Raw genomic sequence first — 21280 nt, 5'->3', positions numbered from 1 at the left:
TTTGCCAATGGTGTTCGCTTTCTGTTGCCAGGAGGAAAAGCAACAGCAACTGTCCCTTCCACCATCAGCTGAGGGATTTAGCCCTTGCCTGTTCTGAGTACTTACTGATTGTATGAGTGAATAGATACCCAAGTACCACTCACTCTGACTCATCTCCAAGCAGATATAAGGAAGGTGAAGCGTAATGTTTTCCGGCTCAGCCCCGGAGTAACTTTTTCTAAAACGCCTCCCTAAAGCTGAAATGGTTCTGTGTCTGAAAACTATTGTCCCTTTCGCCATCAGCTGAGAGATTCTTGCCGGCAGCGGAGCTTGGGTAGCGCAGCGGAGCTAGGGTAGCGGCCGCGGGAAGCTAAATAGGATGGATTCAAGGCTAGAGAGATTCAACTATTGTGATCCCAACACGCACCTCCCACACATGCCACAATTCTGACTGAGATATTGGGAGGGAAGACTGAAGGTTTCTTACGTAGCACAAAATAGATCAAACAACTATATACATCCAATATTATAATAGTGACTGAGATACAATCCTCCATCTTTCAGATAGCATTCATTACCATCAGTGATTGTCCTTCTGGTACCGTTATTTAGGGAGAATGTGCGCCATATAAATCGGAAAAGTTTTTTTTACCTCCTAAATTCTAATAATTTAATTATCGATTTCGAATATCTGATGGCAATCACCTTTATCTGGCATTCATTTAGAATATCATCAGAGCATAACTACAGTACGGTATCGTGATTCTTTTTTTATTGAAATGGCCCTCGGCGAAACGTTACAGTATTGCAGCTTGATACTGGGTCCCTGTTCAGTCTGTTCAGTATGGGAGTCGATCTCTACAACTGCTCGATAAAAACGAACACAAGCGGACACATGTGAATCTCCTTACACTTGTACCGTTATTAAAAGTTGGTGTAACGTTGACATTGCGCCAATGAAATTAAACTTGCTCCGTAGCATTGTTCAAACGGGCCACTTTCGCCATCTCCTTTGGGTAACGCGCGTACGTTTCTTGGTGTATCAATTCTTGGAGTAACGTTTCTTGGTGTAGCGCACAGCGAAGTACCGGTTCTTGGTGTGACGTTAACCAATGAGATTTAAAATGTGATTTTGGTGTAAAACCTGATTTTAGACCTCCTTGTGTTAATGATAGCGCACAAAGAAAGTACTAGTAATTCTATTTCCTGGTGTAACATTGACATAGCGCACAGTGAAATCATTTCACAGCGGCTATGTGCCACAGTACCTGTCCCACGCTTTATATGTTTAATGTCTACCTTCAGTGCGGAGTGTTTAGTATGGTTTGTACAGCTCACGATAAAACCACACAAAGGCCAGGATGACGTCATCTCCAGACTGATGTATCATGCGGTCGGACATGTTTTCTGTCCTTCAAGTTCAGCGTTTCTAAATCTCTCTATCAATGTGCTTTTCCCCCCGGTCCTTACTCAGCTAGAGCCTGAGAGCTTAGCCTACACAAAATACCCACCAAACAAGCCTGGTGCGTCTGCTTGGACAGTTTGGACTAACGTACATGAATATATGAGGTGCAGTGTGTGGCGACCATACGGCTTGCTGTATTCCTATGTCGACCTTTACGCTATATGCTGTAGCGCTAGACCTGTTGTAAATCTGTTATAATAAATGGCTAATAGAGTAAGCTTAGTTCACAATAAATACGTCTCATATCATACGACAGCAGTTGAATTGGACTGGCTTTGTGTTCATTATTACGTTAACTAGACGTTGGATGTAAAGCCCTGAATATTGCAGGCCAGGCAGGTGTGATGTGCCTACGTGCACGTCCACATGTAGGCCCGGCACAGGAGATCATTCCGCCGGGGGCAGCTGGTAATCAGCCGGCTACACCGTCGCCACTGCGTCCGAAAGGTGCGGGTTTTACCTCATCTGTGTCATACACACGCCAGACGGCTGTTCGCGCAAAAATGTAGAGTCCGTCACTCTTTAAAGGTGCCCTAAGCAATTTCAGGGGGTAAAACTTGACATATTCTGGGGAAAGCAATTCTGTTTGGTGAGGTTGAAATTTACATTTACTTCCCTATACTAGCACATCTGCATCATTATTTCATACTTTGGGCGTTTTAAAAATAGCACAGAAGCAAGCCACAAAAGGAGTATTTTATTTATTGGGTCCCCCAAAAAATCAGCCCAGAATCCAGCCGTAACCGTTTTCTGTCGACAATTTTCGGTAACTTCCGCCCGCGTGACGTCACAATGCCCAAGCACATTGAGCCATGACCACGTGATTATTTCTTCGGAAGCATTCGGGACTTATCGGTCAGAATCGTGCATGTTCGGAAGATTTGAAATGATGGCTGGCCTCCAAGTGCTCAGATTTTTAATGAGTTCCCACCACACAACGACATCACATTTTTGCTCCAAGATGGTCGATATGCGATGGGATAGTGTTATCTAAACTTACTATGGATAGAAATCAGAAAAAAATTGATTTTGAATATATGACTTTCAGCGCCCTAATATTGCTTAGGTTGCCTTTAATAGCCCCTACCTGGCTCCGCGGGAAAAATACTAGAAGTAGAAATTGGCCCAATACAATAGACAGATAAGATCAGATAACATGCCAGGTGAGTTAGTTAGTCCGCTAAAGAAGTACAGTTTGACCTAGGTAACGCCTTTAGACGGACTACTTGTAACTCCTCTGCTATGTTATCTGTCTATTTGGCCAATTTCTGCTATTTTCCAGCGCCTTGTGGAGCCTGGTCGAGGCTACGTCACCTCTATGCGGACTGAAAAATGGTGCAAATTGGCCTAAGTTGGTCCGTACGAAGCCCTCCGAAGAAAAGAAAAGTGCTACGGGCACGTGTCACGCTCATCGGGACTGGCCAAAAATTACTACACATTAAACCGACGCGTTGCCCTTATTTCCTAATCTCCAAGCAGATCTCCATGGTGCCAAAATCGTAGCCTGAGCTAGCCCGGGAGAGAAGCTCCAGTCAGCCAGAGAAGCTCCAGTCAGGCACCGTCGGAGTACTTTGATATATTTCCGTGTATTCTTCATCGTCCTACTTTCCTTGTTCTCGGTTTAGCCTCTGTTTCACTTGTCTCTTTCTGAATCTTATTCGTTCGGGCCGAACCTGAGCACAGATTCTGCTGAATTATCAAGGTGCTGGGGAAGATTATGATTACATTCTTAATGTTTATTGTTTATATTGTTAATCATGATATCGCGGCCGCGTTTTCAGACCTTGGATGCATAAGCATGTGATAAGAAGGTGACAATCTTCCCCACCAACCTCTGCTCGGAGAGTATTAGACTTTTAGAGCACCGGTAGAACAAAGTTAGTCGTTAAATCCGTGATTGGCGGCTGTTTTATCTGCCATGTTCCGGGACCATTTAAGGACATGATCAGGGAACCGGAAGTTTGTCCTGACTCACCTATGCCAACACGAGCAGGCACGTGCTGGTACAGTGGGCTGGGATTAGAACAACAGCGGGGAGGGGTGTTCATAGGCGCACACACCGTGGCGTTCATATACTAGTACGTACGGTCTTGAGGTTTTGCGTTCACCCATATTTTGGCCTTTGCGGTACAGAGTATCCTGATGTATAGGATATAGGAGATTCTTTTTACACAACCTGGTTCTGTAAAAAGAATTTCCTATATCCTATATTCTACCAACCTGATGAAATTATTTTCGGATCCTGATGTATATTTTTACAACCAAAGTCCTTTAGATATCATAGAGCTTTGACTGAATGCTCACCATCAGTGATACCAACAAGCCCCAACAAGTGCCTAAAGGGGACTCCTGAAAGACGTACCGAGAACACGTATCTGCTTGGAGATCAGAAAGAGACGCTCACACTTTTCCGCGATCCAGACTGACGAATGACGGTGCGGGCAACAGGTAGCGATGGGACTTGAGAATGACGTGTCGTTGCCATGGTAACGCGAAGCCGTCCAAGGTCACGGATTAGCCCGCCCACCTCCTCAGCCGGCACCGCGAGTGTGAGCGTAAATACATCAAAGGAGCGGCCGATAGAAAAACGCGTATCGCAAAATACACAGCCTCACAAGTGAAATGTAGCCTCCACCAGGCCTTCCTACGGGCGTATATATGGATCGTAGAATTTGGGCTCCAGACGTGGCTGGAAAGAGTAGAAAAAGGAGTTCTCCCTACAGCTGGCGTAGTTAGTCTGGTAGAGACTAGGTGAAATGAGAACTAGTCTCTACCATAGTAACTACGGTGACGTTGGCTAGGAGAATATTTGCCAGGTGAGTTTGGCCACCATGGGGTGATATCCACTGGCCGCGCAGTTACAAGGGGAAATGTTAACCCTTACCGCAGGCTCAGTCTCCAGCCCCATTATTCATCGTAACGGGTTATATTTGCTGATCCTGTGTCCCGTTTTCTCAGTCGGCTCTCTCTCACAACGCCGACAGAAAACGGGGCATATGATAAAAAGGTCACAATCTTCTCCACCAACCTCTGCTTGGAGAGTAGAAGTTGACTATCCATAGCCCCGTAGCAAGGCCTGGTGGAGGCTTAAGAGAATCTCAGTTATTGATCGTCGCCCGTGCCACCGAATCTATGACACAATAAAACGATATTTTCCTCACCTTTGATATTCAACACACCAGGGGGCATGCGTTTTTAGATCACGCAAGTTCAACATCAATACATCGCGCGGCGTAGAGGATCTTTTCTAAGCCTTTTTTTCAGGTGGTCGAATCAGCTAAGACATTTAAGAGTGTGGTGTGACTGAACAGCCAACGGGGGATACCACCCTCATTAAATCGGGACCCCTATCGTTAGCGATGTAACGTGGAGCGATAGGGGTTCTGATTTAATGAGGGTGGTGGATACCAGCTAGCAAGAATGGGAGAGGATCGCCGGGAGTGGAAGACTCTAGTGTTGAACGTTACGCTGCCCTGCGGCTGACGACGGACTACCTCATATGGGAGATCATGGCACGGTGAATTCGAAGTTGAAAGTGAGTGGTGTGTTGAAAAATGTCAGAGTGGAGAGAGTCTTTGGATTTCGCTCTCAGCTGGACTGGTGGATACAGAGACACATTGATGACAACAATGTACCACTCTCGCTACTTTTGTTCTACTGACAAGGAGCGCTTTCCTGAGTTTCCGAAGAGATCACCCACTGATTCGAATATACCAAACGAGAATAACCGTTTCTTTTGTTGTTGTTGATAGTTCGGTAGATATGTGCACGAGCGTTTTAGAATATTTTTTCGTATGATTTATTATCTACATGTTTTCATGAGTAGGAAAAGTGTATGAAAACACAAAACTTCCTTTTTTAGTTTGACAGGCGCGCACGTGGACCCGGAAGCCCAGGGCTCCAGGCAGCCAATCAGCGCGCCGGAAACGAGATCTTTAAAATTTGAACACATGGGAGACGGGATGCAGACGGGCAGCCGCACCACAACAATCAACCGAGTACAGATTGATCCGCATAAACAGCGAATCTCAGTATATTCCAATCAAAATGGAATTTAATGTAAACCATATATAACTTTTATTTATTTCATTGATGTTTGGATTTAAAAAATGATGAATTGTGGTTCTGTATGGGGAATTTACGTAACTAATTAGGACTATTTTCTGCGGAGACGGATGTGCATTAGGATGTGAGCAGGCCACACGTCCAGATCGTCCCCAAAGCAAGATGGAGTAGTGTTTTTCTGGCGATCTTGCACGTTTTCAGTCGTGTTTTCAACTCCAAGACGCTCCTGGACGTTTCTAGCTGGGAATACAACCGTGTCCGAGGGATGCCGGAGTACGAAGAGTTCGTGCCGCCTCCGGAGGCCCCGGTTTTCGAGCCGAGCGAGGAGGAGTTCGCCGATCCCTTGGCTTACATCGCGAAGATTCGGCCCATTGCAGAGAAGGCTGGGATCTGTAAAATCCGCCCACCCCCGGTACGTATGCTGTGTAGTTGTTGCCGAGCTGCTCAGACTTGTTTTGTTGAGGTAAACCTGCTGACAAGCCGCTGAACCGGCCGGTATCGCCGCGGCAGCATTGTCCATGCAGACCGGCCACCAACAATCCAAGATGGCGGCGGCTGCTACCATTGTTTGGTTTCGTCATTGGTTCAAGGATTTTTCATGAAAATTGCCCTTGCTCCCCCATTCTGGAGAAAAGTCAGATTGTCTTCCTCAGAATTTTTCAAAGAACTCTAAAAGTATGTTTTGTCCTAGTTTTTGAGAGGAACTTTGCCGAAGAGAAGTCAGGAACAGACTCTAAATGAGGGGTAGTAGGGTGGGTCGTCTGGCCAATGTTGAATGTCCTGTACACACGTCACCCAGTCGCAAGTCCAGTGGTTACAAAAATCGTTCATATCGGCCCAACGACACCCAAAACACCAGTTTTCTCCCACAGAAAACTTTCAGGAGAAAAGAAAAAAAGGATTTATCCGGAAGAAAGTGACTTGGGGCGGACTTTTGGAAATTTTTCCGCCTTTTCACAGAAGGGAAATCCAAGACAGGCTTCCTCTCGGGGAAGGCTGCCGAATTCGGGGCAAGAATGCAGTTTTTTCTTTAAGACTTCAAGACGTTTTCTCGCCGCTGTCAATGTTCTTAAGTGCTCAGCTCTTCTCACAAACACCTTAAGTACCATAATCTTCAACCAAATCGGGTTAGAGGCAAGACGGAAAGTCGTTTTCCCTTCGAACTCACAAGCGACCGTCGTCTGAGGAAAGCAAATGTGCGACGGTTCCACCATGTTGATCGTCCTTAGTGATGGCTGCCGTTTGAAAACGCCTTGAAAGAAAGGCTATAATTTCCACTTTCCGGCGGCCAGGATCCCAAATTTGTACCGCAGATCTATCAGCGTTTTTGTCAGGCTCCGTTTGGTGGTACAATTGTCAGGATTGGTTGATATAGACAGAAGATATACTATTTTGAGTGAGGCATGGTCCCGTTGAGAGGCCTGTTGGCGATGACACGTTATGTAAAGAATGGGCAGTGCGGCCGGGCATTCCTGTTGGAAAACCCTTCCCTGTCCCCTTTTCAGTACAATGAGACTGATAAACCCAGTATTTTCACTAAAAGTGAGACCCAGAATATTGGTATGCACTTCTCAGCTTTGTAGATATGCTACAGAAAGCCAGGTTAGGCGTCAGAAGCCAGACTGATGTCCTAGGTTTGTACCAAAATAGTCCTGTGGACTGTTGAAATAGGCAGAAGTCAGGCTGCTGGATAAGTGACATTTTGCAAAATTGCCACAATTAAAATGCCATGTAAAACGTAGCACCACCAGAAATAAACACCATGTTCCATTGCTGGGGTGTTGTAGGAATCAAGCTTGTGGCTGTACCTGTCAAAATGGTTGACGAAATTCCCACAAAACAGAGAAACAAATGAAGAAACTTAATTTTGACTTGTGCACTGTGGTGAACCAAGCTGAGCCCTGGGCAATGACAATTGTATGTCTGGTATGGAAATGTTAACAATAGACCCAATTTCATAGCACAAAATGTTCTAGTTTTTGTTATTTCTTTTATTCTGGATAAAATTTGAGTATTGGCAAGCATAGTTGTTGAGCTCTGGGCCATAAAAATGACTTGAAGTGTAGAAAAGAGCGAGCTTGTCGGGTGCGGTGTGATCATTCGCATGACTAGCCTAGCTGGGTGTGTATATACCATTGGGGGATCCCTGTGTCTCTATATACACATTCCTAATCATTCTTTAGGGGTGGTTCTACCAGTGCTCTTGAACATATATATATACCCTGGTGCAATTTGGTCATTCAGGACAAGTATGCATATACTGCAGGCCGTACAATAAAACAAACAATGCGTCAGTTGTAGAAAATGCAAATTTGTGACACCAGGTCGTTATGACTTCTGTAACTGTTCAATGAAGGATCTCACAATGCATCTTTTTCGTGTTCAACAACTGAATTTTAAATCTCTACAGCATACCATGATGGCTAAGGCACAATGTAATTGAGTCTTGAGTCCACGGGGCTGCAATATAGGATGCATTTGTCCTGATTTGTATGCTTAATGTCGGCTAGAATATTGGTGCCATCCTCACTATTTTCCCCCATAGATCTCTATTGTATTGCATGGGGGCACAGCTGATCATAGTTAGACCCAAAAGCCAATAGGTTATGTATGATTGCAGTGGTGGGAGGGGGAGGGGCGAGCCGGCTGGTGTTTGTGGAGGACTGCAGACCAGTGCAGGGCTTAAAATATGGCTGCCATGATGGCACAAAATATGCCTGGTCAGGGCAGCCTGGGGAGGGTGTGCATGATGTGTGTGTTGGGTGTTGATGCCATCAGACTGGGCTCCGCTAGCTAGTTACACCAGATGGAACAAAGAAACAGGGATTGCCGCATTTGATTATTTTCATTTGTGCACCAAAATTGTTGCGACATATGCAAATGTAGTCATTGATTCAATGTTGTTGAGCCAAAATGACTACACTGTCAATCTGCTAACTCAATGAATATTCTGAAATATTGATATTTTATATTATTATTTGAGGTGTAAGCTAGAGTGTAGCATACATAAATGCAAATTCCTCATACAAATACAGACACAATTGTCTAGAGAGATTTTTTAAACCAATGGAGATTAGCTACGGTATGTGTTTTTTCTGAAGCAGAATCCAGATGTATCAGTCGGTGTTTATGTATACAAGGAGCTAACTTATTTCTGTACGGCCAAAATCAACATGGAAGGACAGAATGGCAGGGATGTCACTGACACAGTTCAAGTTCATATGCTTACTGTGTCATTGGGAGGGGGTGAGAGACACATAACTCATAGAACCCATAGCTTACTGTGATATTGAGTTGTGTTTTATGGGGAGGGGTGCAAGAGACACATAAAATCTTCCATTGTTAGTGATATTTAGGCAACAAACACTTATATAAGCCCATCATCGTTATTGTTATATTGGGACTTGTGTTCAGTGGAGGGAGATGAGAGACACACATCTGAATCCTACAAACTATTGTGATGTTGAGTTGTGTGTTGAGGGCAGGTGTTGTAGAATGTATAAGTGTCATTGTGATATTGACTTTTGTATTGGGGGGAGGGGGGCAAAGAACATTTATGAGAATTACTGTGATGTTGAGTATTATATTCTTAGGGGGCTCTAGAGATACATGCATTAGAATCCTACATTGTTACTATGATATTCAGTTGTATATTGGGATAAGGGGAAGGGGAGAGAATCTTCCATTGTTCCTGTGATACTGAGTTGTGTATGTGTGATACTGACCCATTGTTCCCTTTTGTTGCAGGACTGGCAGCCTCCCTTTGCAGTCGATGTGGACAACTTCAAATTCACGCCTAGGATCCAACGCCTAAATGAGCTGGAGGTGGGTGTCCACGGTCGTTAGCAGTTTGTTGTCGTTCATCAAGCAATACTGTTAGAAAGAGAGTGTGCTATTGTCCTGTAACAGGCCCTGGGTTCTCACCAGGGTGTTATAATAGGTTTTTGTCACCTGGATAAGGTAAGTACACGTGTGTAGTTACGATGTGTTATCTGTAAGTGTTGGCTACCTCACCTGGAGATGATTTTGCAGTGTTGGTTCAGAAGATGGTTTGTAGGATGGTATATTCCTAAGGTGTGAGCACAAGCTGCCGTGTAACTTTGCTCAGCTCACGCCCACAATGTGACTGCCTGTTATATCCATCACATACAGTGTTCCACAGCAACTTTGGGGCATTTGTAGGCTATAGTATAGGACAGATTTTAGGATGTGTTATGCAGAATTGAGCTGCATTGTGGTGTAAAAGTGTTGCTGTAGATCCTTGACGCTGAAAATCGCATGGCTAAAATCATACAACCATGAAGTATGTGGCTACGACGCTCAAGTTCTTCCTTTGTTTGGAATTTCTAAAAAAATGTTCAAGGTCACCTTGTTGTCAGTCATGCATTTCAACGGGATGTTCAGTAAATAGTAATATTTCATACGTCGTTCACAAGAGATGTCTACAGCATCAGCAATTAATGCCCGCAGATTGATTCAAAAGCGTATACTTTTTCTACATTCCTTTTGTTTCTGAGGTAACACACTTGAGTGTTAAAGATCTGTTCCGCTACACGACATGACCTTCCTTACTCTAGTTTCATATAAATTCTGCGTAGATAGCAGAGCCATGTTGGGTCGCTCCGACCCAGGTCAAATTGGACATTTTGACGGTCAGATAACTACCCGGGAACCCACCCTGATAAAGCTGTTATAGAATATGACTCACATTTGCTCTCAACCTGCCTGCGTAATTTGTGCCCCTACCAGGACAGAAGAGCTGATTATGAGCAGGCCTTTATTTAAACCTTGCATAGTGCTTTGTTAAGTACCATGAAGCGGAAATCTTTTTTTTCGTTCAGTCGTTATGAATGCAAGTCAGGTCTACATGTAGGTGTGTGCATTCGTGTAAATATCTCATGTTTAATAGATATTTTGTGCTAGAACTTAGATATGTGATTGCTGAGGACTGGTGAATGGGCGTTCTTGTTCATTTGTCGAACTTCTGCAAAGTTGTTTTATATTGGTGACATTCAAGTTGTGTAAGAAGCATTTCTGTAAAGATTTATTGTTAGAACAGCTGTCTATGCCCCCCTCCCCTTTCTGAATTTATAATTATACATGTATGTATGTATGTAGTGGTAGGGTTTTTCTGTCGTTAACTATTAGGTATATGGTGATTTTAATTATTCAGGACTATTTTAGCAAAGGATGGCGTGTTTGAAATGTGTGGAATAAGATATCAGATTTTTAAGTGTCGCTTGGAATCATTTCACGTATATTTGTTGTTTCATTCAAACTTGAAATAAATCTAAACCCCCCATCTGTATTTTTTCTTACTTTTTTTGTAAATTTGTATTTGTCATCTGGATTTTTAGTTTTTCGTTGTGTTTTGTGTTTTCCAAAGCCTAAGAAAAGATGTTGTGTTCCCGGTTATCCAGCTGACCCTAAATAACCTGCTCACCCTGGCCTTTATTTTTGGTTGACTGTTGATAAGGGGCATTTTTCATCTGAGTGATCAAAACTTTGTAGAATCTTTTCCAACATGTTCACCTCATTTCTGTTTCAACAGAAAATTGCACTTGTACAATCAAACGTACATCTGTATAATTGAAATATGATCATGTTAAACTTTAAGTACCAGTGCCCTAATGCATTTCAGTTTTACATTTTTAAACTGTATTTATTGGGTCACTTTGCCAAAAATAGAACAGAAAAAGGAATCCTGACCTTGCCACCCTAATTTTTCAGGACCGTTATCAGAAACACAGCATTGATTTTCCTATGCCCAACAGAACAATTTTGGATCCCCCATAATCAGGCGTAACATCTTTGCTAGCAGTTTGCAGACACATTCCTCCTCACTGTCAGGATAGCTGTTGTGTTAAATTGGTCCGGAGATATCTTTCCACCGTTCTGCGATTGTTAAGTGTCAGGTTACCAAATGTGATGCTGAAACCTGATAGTTCGCCGGTGTAATCAGACAGGTTTACATTCACTGTGACGCCTAGTTATGATATATCGGGAAGCTGAATACATGAAGATTCATCTCGATGAAATTTTCAATGCGCTAGGATGGAATGCTGTCTTCCTTTATCTTCTTTGGTAGACAGTTATCTCTGATGTGTTTTGCTGTATGGTTAGCCCTAATGGGAAAGTTTCTGGTTTGTGTGCTGCTTACTAAGATATTTGTACATATACCTGTGACGTTAGAGTAGAAAAAACTTGCTGTACAATAGTTTTTATTCACATGTACTTAGAATATTGTTATAGCTTGTTATACTGTCCATGTCAAAACTCCAATGTAAGTTGTCTTGTCCTTGTCAGCAGGGCCAGCTCTTTGGAATAGCAACAGGCTAGTTGGGCAGCCCTGGCTAGAGACATGTGTGCTGAACAGCCAAAGCAATTAATAAATAAATAAATGTGCTGGTGAGATATGTTCATGAGGGGTCTGAGCTAACTGATCATGAACTTGGGAAAAAAAGTTGCCTTCATTATGAAATCTGAGAGGTCAGGAAGGTTGAACAAATAACTGAACTCACAGAACATGCTATACCAAATATAAGATTCTTTATCTTCATTTTTCACATTGTTTTTTTACATTAGTATCCGTTTTCTGATTTTTAGGAAAGCAAAGTATGGCATGTTTATTGTTGGTTTAGCAGCTTCTTTGTATAATCTACGGTGATGTGTTATAAACATTTTTTTTGGAAACGGACGAAAGTTGACGGCAGGCAAATGTCGTAGTCAGTGTGGCCTAAATTGAGCAGCTTGGAAAGGTTTGTCCAATCGGATGTTCAGCTAGAAACCTGCATGAACAATGGTACAGTTGTGTGGTGGGGGATTTCGATGCATAGTTGCAAGCTCAGCAGTTTTCTCAGACATGGGCTAAAGAATGGAGTTATTATGTAGGTAATACTAATAGAGTCACAGGGAACAGGTAAATAAGATTAGGGTCCCGGCACACTTTTCATTATGCTGGAGAAACGCAGCGCCACGGAATTGAAATCCTCTCATATTTCTAGTTTGCTGCTTAAAATGATTTTGGTGGTAAACTTGAGATAAACTTGTAGGAACTGCTGGTCATTTGTACATTTATCAATTAACCCTGAGGGAGTGAAATATTGTTTTTGGCTCGTCTGTGTCACTGTGATTCCCAGTACACACAATGCATGTTGTCGTATGTCCTTAGTCCTGCTGTTTTTGTCTGTGGGACCGGAAAGATGGGAAAGCAGTGTGGGTAAAGGGGTGAGGTCTGCCATCTCTTGTTGCCTTGTTTATGTTTCTGAAACTAGAGTTAAGTATTTGTGCTACATATACCTCAGGTTTGCTATGTTAGTTTAGCAATTACAGGGTCTTTTTATAAATATGAATTGGTATTGAATTTTTCTTTTTATTTGAGTTGAATGTGTGATAGTTGTGTGCCGATTTGTTAAAAATAGAGAGAACGCTAGCGACCCCCCAAAACACCCCTCCCAATGAAATGGTATGGCTACCTGGCGACGTCACAAAATCAAGATGGCGGCCACCACACATGCCAACGGATCCAACAAAAGTTTTGCTACGCAAACCTGTAATGACCAGACTTTTGGGTAGCTCCATGAGATAATGGTCTCTGCAGAGTGTTCAATTAGCCCCCTAGCGAGAAAAGAAAGTTAACGGTATGCTTTCTGAAGACAACCATGAACATAGCTATTGACAAGAAGTTTTCGAGCATTTGTAGAGGTTGTATAGACAGCTGGGCATGTGAACATGAACTCACCCTCACAATCCCTCGAGGGGTTTGACCTGCTGCGTAGACGTGCTGGCTTGATGGCAGGTTATCAGGTGCCTCTGTCCTGTGTAGGACTGTTGGTTGAGGAAGCGAAAGGCTTCCCTTATGTCGTCAATCCATCTCTTACCTGGTCGTCTGCATAGATTCTGTCCTTCCATCGTCATGGTGATGATCTTTTCTTTATCCATTCTCGAAATCTGGCCATACCATCTCAGTAGTCTCTACTAAACTACGCCAGTTATATGGAGAATATTTCCCAGGGAAGTTTGGACTCTCACCATGGACTGAGTCTACTGGCCAATTATTCCTTTTTCTATGATCCATAAGTCCATAGGAAGGCCTGGTGGAGGCTACTACTGTACAAACCCAGAAGGCTGCTCAGCATGGTGTTAATTACCCCCATGCCCAGGGCGCCAGGTTTGGTCCCAGGACTGGAGGTTGGGTCCCAGGGGGTTTCCTGGTTAGTGGCTGTAGTACTGGGGTCAGGATGACAGGTCTCCAAACGGTAACCTCCAAACAGATGTTGGGGTGAAAGATTGTGATGTTTTTTGGAGACCTGGCTTCTCTGACAGTTTGCAGGTGGAATGTGGATCTGGGGCTAGAGTAATCTCCAAGCAGATGTAGGGTGATAAGTTGTTTTCTGAAGGCTGGCCCCTGTGCAGATGAAACTTGCATTTCAAATGCTTAGGTGGTGAGTTAGTACTAGAATGGCAGAGAGAGACAGGCAGAGAGGGCTAGGGCTAGAGGTATTGTAACAGTTCCAATAGGTTAAATATACAGGTGGAATCTGAATAAGGAATTGTGTAGGTTGTAAGTTTATGCCTATATTGCTGAGGTTAGTTATGATAGCAGACGACGAGCTACGACGTTTGAGGTATGCTTCCATGGATGTATAGGGGGAATGTGGGATTCTGTTTTTGTAAACTGTGCATTTGAAACTTTGAAATCCAGTGCTTTCAAAGGCTGTACAAGGGGAGTTTGGGAATTCTGAGTCTGAAGGTGTATAGGGAGATGTTGCAATAATGAGGCTGCTAAACTTTTGTCATTTTGACAAGCACTGACGTCAATAGTAACTACGCACTCACGACTACACAAAGTGTGAAAATGTTGATGGTCCATTGATTTTGGGCCTTTTCCAAGAATGGAAAAAACTGTTTTTCTTAGTGATTTGCACTTGTTGTACACTGCCAAATATTACACTCTCATTTGGCATGTCTAGAAACTTTTTTATGAAATCAATTTGATGTAGCTGGAAGAAAAGCGATCTGAAAACTTCCAACTGACAGCTTGCCAATTTGTGGCCTGACCTGTAGTGACCTGTAGTGACCCCTGACCTCAGCTGTGCTCACTTATAATGATGTACAACACAGAAGTGTTCTGAACCTTCTCAGTCAGGCTACTCACAACTAAGACACAGGTGGTCTTCACTAGATGTTACCTCCCTAACCAGATGTTTGGGCGATAACATTTGATCAAAAGTGTCCAGTTAGTTATAACGATGTACAGCATAGAACTACGATGATAGAAGTGTTCTGAACCTTCTCAGTCAGGCTGCACACAACCAGAAACAGGGGGTCTTCACTAGATGTTACCTCCCTAACCAGATGTTTGTACGATAACATTTGATCAAAAGTGTCCAGTTAGTTATAACGATGTACAGCATAGAAGTGTTCTGAACCTTCTCGGTCAGGCTGGTTGTATCAGGCACAGGTACTGTCTGCACTAGCTGGTTCCTCCCTGATCAGATGTTTTGTGGCATGGCCTATAGCAGCCTGTAATATAGTGACCCCTAACCTGAGCTCTACCCAGTTATGGCGATATACAGGACAGGGGTGTTCTTGCCATTTATGGCGGCCAGCTGTGACATTTGTTATGTAATACTTTCTCCATTTTGATTCCATTATTTGGTCAACTGTGGTTATATTACTGTGGCATTATGTTAATATTTTCCCATCCTTTTGGTGTGTTTTCCAGGCAAAAACAAGAATCAAGTTGAACTTCCTGGACCAGATGGCCAAGTTCTGGGAACTACAGGTATTACTTTGGCAGCATTTGGTGACAAAAACAAAACTGCAGTCTGGAGAAAAATTAATTAATTTTGGGATACTTTAAGCAGATCAAGATTGAAAGGCTAGCTGGTATTTTAAGTATTTGATGTTGGGTCTGAATAAATGAACTATTAATTTAATGTGATATTTTATTTCATTTTCAAAAAGTGTTGCTAACTGGAAATACAGGAAAAAAACTACATCGAAGTTCAAACGCACCACCAGCCATTTGATGCATGTCAGCTTATGAAGATGTAATGGTTCTAATGACATTTTGTTTCATCCTCAGGGTTCAACCTTAAAGATTCCGACTGTGGAAAGAAAGCTGCTGGATCTATACGGACTTAGCAAGGTAGGAGTCAGCCGCAGACATTCTTAAACATTTCCCAAAACACAGTACTGTTTGTGCTTATCAAGTTCAGTTATAGAAATGGAGTGTCATACCATGTTGTTGTGTACTGCTTTTGTGATTCAGGGATTTTCAGAGGTAAAGTTTATCCATCTATTTTTGTCCAGGTTGTGCAGGAAGAGGGAGGATTCGAGCAAGTATGTCGGGACAGGAAGTGGTCCAGGATCTCTGTGAAGGTACGATCTTATAGCCCTACATTGATGCAGACATCTACTCTTTCTTATGTCAATTTTAACCATGGTTCAAACTATAATTGATATAACTAGAGGCAAAGCATGAAAGTATTTTGTTTGTAAGGCAACACCAATTTAATTTGTTTGTTCTTGGAATTAAAAGGGCAATGTTGCATGTATATTGCACTAAAAAATCAACATGAAAATGGAGTTTGCACCTTGGTACAACAATTTTAGGGTGTAAATACTTGCATGTTCAAGTTTCCCTCCCATCCCTGTCATGAAGTCCTCTGCTCTGCTAGCTACAGCGTTCTCTATGTTGATGCATGTTTCAGCATAGTTATATAGCAGTGTAGAAAGGTTACTGTAAATGCAGTTTAAGTTTGCATTATTTTATTTTGCAGTAGGGAGAAAATGGAGCGTTCGTAGTTGTATAAAGTTCGCGTTTGGAACAATTGTAGTAGCGCTACAGTCATGGGCGGGCAAAAAGTTTCGCGTTGGTTTTAAGTTCGTGCTGAAGAGTTCACTGCGAAAACCCTGAACGTAAAACCCCCGCGAACATTTCTGCATTTATAGTAGTTCAGCTGCTGATGTGATGTTTTATGTCTCCCCACAGATGAACTATCCCCCCGGGAAGAACGTGGGCTCCCTGCTGAAGGGGCACTACGAGCGCATCCTGTTCCCGTACGACGTGTTCCAGTCGGGCGCAACGCTCGCCCCCGTCAATCCGGTACGCATTACTGGTTGATACAGTTTAGCTGTCTGAAAATTTAGCCTCTACCAGGCTCCACAGGTCGCTGGAAAATGGTAGAAATTCGCCAAATAGACAGATGACATGCCAGAGGAGTTGGCTGGCCATGGAGTACAGTTTGCGACTTCCGTACTACTGTACGGTGCAGTAGGCAACGCTCCTGTGTTAGATCTGACCATGTAGGGGTGATTTGAAGTGATAAGCATAAAGATGACCTCATAATATTCCTGTGCGAATTTTTCCCCAGGACAAACAGGATGTTGAGGACAGTAAAGACAAGGACTACAAGCCCCACGGGTTCTCCACACGGATGGGGGGCGCCGGGCCGGGCCGCCGCGGCAAGAGACCCATGAGGATGGAGGTGAGCAGCACAGGAGGTCAACAGGAACAATAGAAAATGTATTTTAGTCAACAATGAAAGTTTGATGGGTTTTGGAAGATGTTGCTATTAAGAAGTAACAGAATTTATCCGAAGGCATGATTCTTTGCCTTCCTGTGAGGTAGAATCGCTGAAAATGTTCAGATTGTAAGACATGTCAAACAGACAAACAAACCAGAAAGGACATCCGTGAGTAGTTTCATCATTTGGTACATAACAAAGTTCTGTGTATAGACAAAATGTTTGTATCTAGCTCACAGAAATGTCAGCTAGGTATAAACACTTGGTTGTATACACAGAACTCAGTCATCGGAACAAGAAATGGAATATATTAGTGAGTCAACAGTGAGAGTTTGATGGATTGGGGAAGGATGCTGCTATTTGCAAAGTATTACCTGAAGCTGCCATGATTCTTTACCATTCAGATTGAGACAAGATTCTATAGCTTTTTATGATTTTACTCAAGCCTTATTCTATTTTGTTTTGTGGTAAAAAGCTTCTTGAAGAATCACATGCTTCTTATTCACAGTCTTGAAAGTTTTCATAATTTTCAACTCTTTCTCAACAAAGATGAGAAAGCCAGAAATGATTTTGTTGCCTCGATTTTCTATTTGCTGCTATCGTGTGTGATTCGCTGCTGTGGAACTGTGACCATTTTTCTGCTGTCTTTGATTTGTGTTTGACTTTAACCTCTGACCTTTGGCCTTTCTCCTCTGCCTGAAACAAAGCCGGGGGTTCAATGTCAAGTCCCAGTGGCCGAGACAAGCCACGTTAAGAAGGTGATCACACTTCTTGTAATCTCAGTCGCACGCCACTCGCAAAACACGTCTCGCCTTCTGTTGTGCTTCGTAGGAAACTTAAACCGTGTACATCTTCTCCAAGTAAAGGATTCGCTTCATTGTGAAATTTGCAACACAAGAAAACACAATTGATGAATAAAGCAGATTCCGGCTGTGGTTTTAAGCCTACAGACATGTTGAAGACTGTTTAATGATATTTTTAAACAAAAGATTCCAATCCAAGGCTCAATCAAATGAGTTGAAATTATTTACTTTGGGGAAATTTTAGTTGGTAAAGGTGTACAAACAAGCTTCATTGTGCTCAAATAAAAGCAACGTGCTGGTCTTATAACTTAAGTTTTCACAGGGACTTGCCTTCTCTTCAAGAGAAGACATGGTCTAGAATGTGTGGATATTTGTACTTTTGCTAGAGAGTATGCTATCTCCAGTTGCTGATAAGCAAACGATGGGTGCCTACATGTACCCATGCCTTGTAAACTTCTATAAAGCCTTTCTTCAAAAGCTGGGAACTTTATGGGGAGATGTGCTCCATTCTGTTTTCAAATTGATGTTAGATTTGAGAATTGTTTCATGACTGTAGTGCTTGTTGGTGAAATGTGAAGTTCAGAATTTATTGAACATTACATTATGCATACCATCTTCTATTCCTGCACTGTGTCATAACGGGGTGAGGTGCTCCTAAAGTAGTAAGAATTGATATTTTTGAGAGCAGCTTGATAAATGGGATTTAGGTGTAGTGGAGTCATTTTCCCACCTTTTAGCAAAATCTTTCCAAATTTCAAAATATGCTACAATAACAGAGTTATCAGGCCATCATGTCCAGACAATTAAGCATGTCAGCCAGTGGTAGACTTTATGCATATGAATAAAACAAAGCTAGTCAACTTTCAGACAAGTTTAGAAATCTAAGACTTTTCCCGCAACCACCATGATTTCATCTTAAAGCATCTCAAGTCAGGATTCAATATTGTTTTTTTCTGAGTTTGTTCAATTTTATTTCCATGTCGTGAACGTATCTGTTTTGTTCCACAGGAGGAGAACATATGTCTAGACATGAGTGCAAATCCTGAACTGAAGAAGTTGCAGATTTTCGGCCCCGGTCCTAAGATGATGGGACTGGGACTCAAGGCGCAGGAGAAGAACAGGCTCAAGAAGCTGAAAGGTAAGACTTTGCAGAACAAGCCATGGTCTCCCAGCTGTACAGGTTACAGTCCTTTGGATTAGACTTCGCAGGGCTCAAAAGAGAGTGGGGTCTAACCCAGTGTGGGTGGATCAAACCTTACAGTCTTGTCTCATGCAGATTGTACCAACTGTACAAAATTTGCATTACACCTAAAGGCTGTTTACTGGTTATGAGAAACAAACAAACAAAAAGCAATTTGTAATTTTGTTTGTAGGACGGACGATCGCAGAGCAGTATGGGTTAAGGGTTGAAGTCTGCCGTTACTGATTATTGTGTACTTAGAGCACCTATCCCACGGCACGTCGGCGACCTGGCTGCATCCTGAATTAGATTCGTGTTACCCTTGACTTTATAATGGGAATATTATGCAAAACGTACAAGTATCACTAAAAAGAAAGCAAAACATACAAAAGTAAAAAGTAGTTTTTATCGATGTTTATAATATAAGTTTATCATAACTTTGTTGAGCGTGCTGTCAAATCGCTCAGTCGGAGTGTGTCACGAGTCAAGTGAGATAGGAGCTTAAGTAGTGATTATCACATACCAACACCCTGTATGTAGTCCTTTTCTAACAGACGCCTGTTTGTCCACAGAAGAAGAAGGGCACGTCAACATGAAACCCGAGCCGACAGTTGAGGTGAAACAGGAGCCCGAGGAAACACCTATGGAACAGCCTCCACCTGTCGAGCAGAAATCACCTGTGGAAGAGAAACCAGCCCTGGAGCAGAAGCCGGGCGATCAGAAACCCCCGGAGAGGCGGTCGCCACGGAAACTGGACACGCCCAAGAAGGAGGACTCCCCGTCTCCACCACCCAAGGAGGAAGTACGGAGGCTGAGAGAGAGGAGTGGAGCTCTGGCCGCAAACTTTGTAAGTACAGCAGACTGCCTCCTACAGCAGGGCCCCAAATACTCGCCTGTAACCTGCAACGGGCAGAAATAGTTCTCTAAACTGTTGGTGAAAATGTAGTCAACTTTTTCAGGCCTGGTGTTGGGAATCAAAATAAGCTACTATGTTGTAGTAAGACGAAAACAATGCCTTCTGTATGTGCAGAAAGTTTCTCCAAATTTCTAGTAAGATTTCTGAAAACTTGCAAATGTTGCAGGTTACAGGGAAAAAGCATTTTGAGTCCTGTTTTTCCATTGATACTGCCAGAAAAGGATGCCAACACAAAGGCAGGAAAACATGGACGGTGTTGCTTTTCAAAATCTTTAACTTGAAACTGTTTGAGTGCTTTTGACATGGAAATTTAAACATTGTATTATCTTTTGATTGTATCAAAAAGCTGTTTTTGACTATTCAGCTCAAACTATACACATACTTTTGCTTAGCTTCAACAAACCTTTTATACCTTTTTTACATTTTGGCTAAAGTTACCCATTTTGAACCTGAGGAATATAGTATAGTCTGTTTGTCATTGTACTTGGATTATCGTGTTGGCATGTTTTTATGGCAGTTGTGAGAAAGAAAAAGAGCACTAGTTGTTAGATGTAACATTTTTCAGTTGACGATAACAGTTTTTCTGTCTTTTCAAGGGCGTGTCATCAGGCATGTCCGTCCGACGTCGAAACGGGGTAAATATGGTTTTCTCTCCCGTTGTCATGGCGATCATTCCACGCCATTGTGTCGTACTTGTGCCCAACTCGGCGACCTGGAATGTTCAAAATATACGCCTGTGTGCTGTGCTGCATACACATTACCCTTTCCACTTGGTTCAACATCTCCCTAGTATACTCAAACAATCATCTCTTCTCCCTTTACACTCAATCTACTTCTCTTCCCTTCACACTCACTCACATGTTACTCTTTATTTTCAATTCCATATCTTTTCTCTTTATATCTAATTCACTTATCCTTTTACACTCAATCTACATTTCTTCCCTTCTCACTCAAGTCACATATTACCCTTCATTTTCAATTCCACATCTCTTTACGTTTGATTCACATCTCCCTTTTATATGAATCTTCTCTCTCTTCACACTCACTTTGATATTTTTACACTCTTAACACTGCCTTACCCTTCACTCTCATTGTCACTTCTCTCTTCACACTCAATCACACATCCTCCTCAACATTTCGTCCATTTTTCCCTCTAAACTTTCCCACATTTCCCATGCCTTCTTTTTGAACCTGCCCCTTGCTCCTGAAAACTTCCCCGGCTGTATTTTTCACCTTCACACTAAGAATTTTAGTTTTAAGTCTGGGTTTATCAGGTGTCCATGACTTGGGAAGTCTCTGGACAGCACATAAGTGCATGGATTGGTGATCATTTCCTGA

General features: G+C 42.6%; 1 protein-coding gene across 8 annotated transcripts in view; it reads left to right on the top strand.

The window, feature by feature from the left end:
- Positions 1 to 5620: 5620 nt before the first annotated feature.
- The window catches only part of LOC136434330 (lysine-specific demethylase 5A-like), a 38253-nt gene continuing 22593 nt past the window's right edge, over positions 5621 to 21280 (top strand). For 4 of the 8 annotated variants that reach the window (XM_066427104.1, XM_066427102.1, XM_066427099.1 and 1 more), the window contains exons 1-11: positions 5623 to 5921; positions 9257 to 9334; positions 15237 to 15296; positions 15600 to 15662; positions 15827 to 15895; positions 16509 to 16622; positions 16891 to 17004; positions 17751 to 17801; positions 18855 to 18984; positions 19599 to 19873; positions 20539 to 20577. In XM_066427104.1, coding sequence (XP_066283201.1) covers positions 5775 to 5921; positions 9257 to 9334; positions 15237 to 15296; positions 15600 to 15662; positions 15827 to 15895; positions 16509 to 16622; positions 16891 to 17004; positions 17751 to 17801; positions 18855 to 18984; positions 19599 to 19873; positions 20539 to 20577 — 1140 coding nt within the window. In that variant the 5' untranslated portion in view covers positions 5623 to 5774. Of the gene's footprint in view, positions 5922 to 9256; positions 9335 to 15236; positions 15297 to 15599; positions 15663 to 15826; positions 15896 to 16508; positions 16623 to 16890; positions 17005 to 17750; positions 17802 to 18854; positions 18985 to 19598; positions 19874 to 20538; positions 20578 to 21280 lie in introns of all 8 variants that reach the window. The other 4 variants (XM_066427105.1, XM_066427106.1, XM_066427101.1 and 1 more) reach the window with 4 other exon arrangements.

Source organism: Branchiostoma lanceolatum, chromosome 5 (genome assembly GCF_035083965.1).
Source record: "Branchiostoma lanceolatum isolate klBraLanc5 chromosome 5, klBraLanc5.hap2, whole genome shotgun sequence".
Lineage (NCBI taxonomy): Eukaryota > Metazoa > Chordata > Leptocardii > Amphioxiformes > Branchiostomatidae > Branchiostoma > Branchiostoma lanceolatum.
Note: the sequence above shows the minus strand (reverse complement) of the source record. Positions and strands in the feature narration are given on the sequence as shown.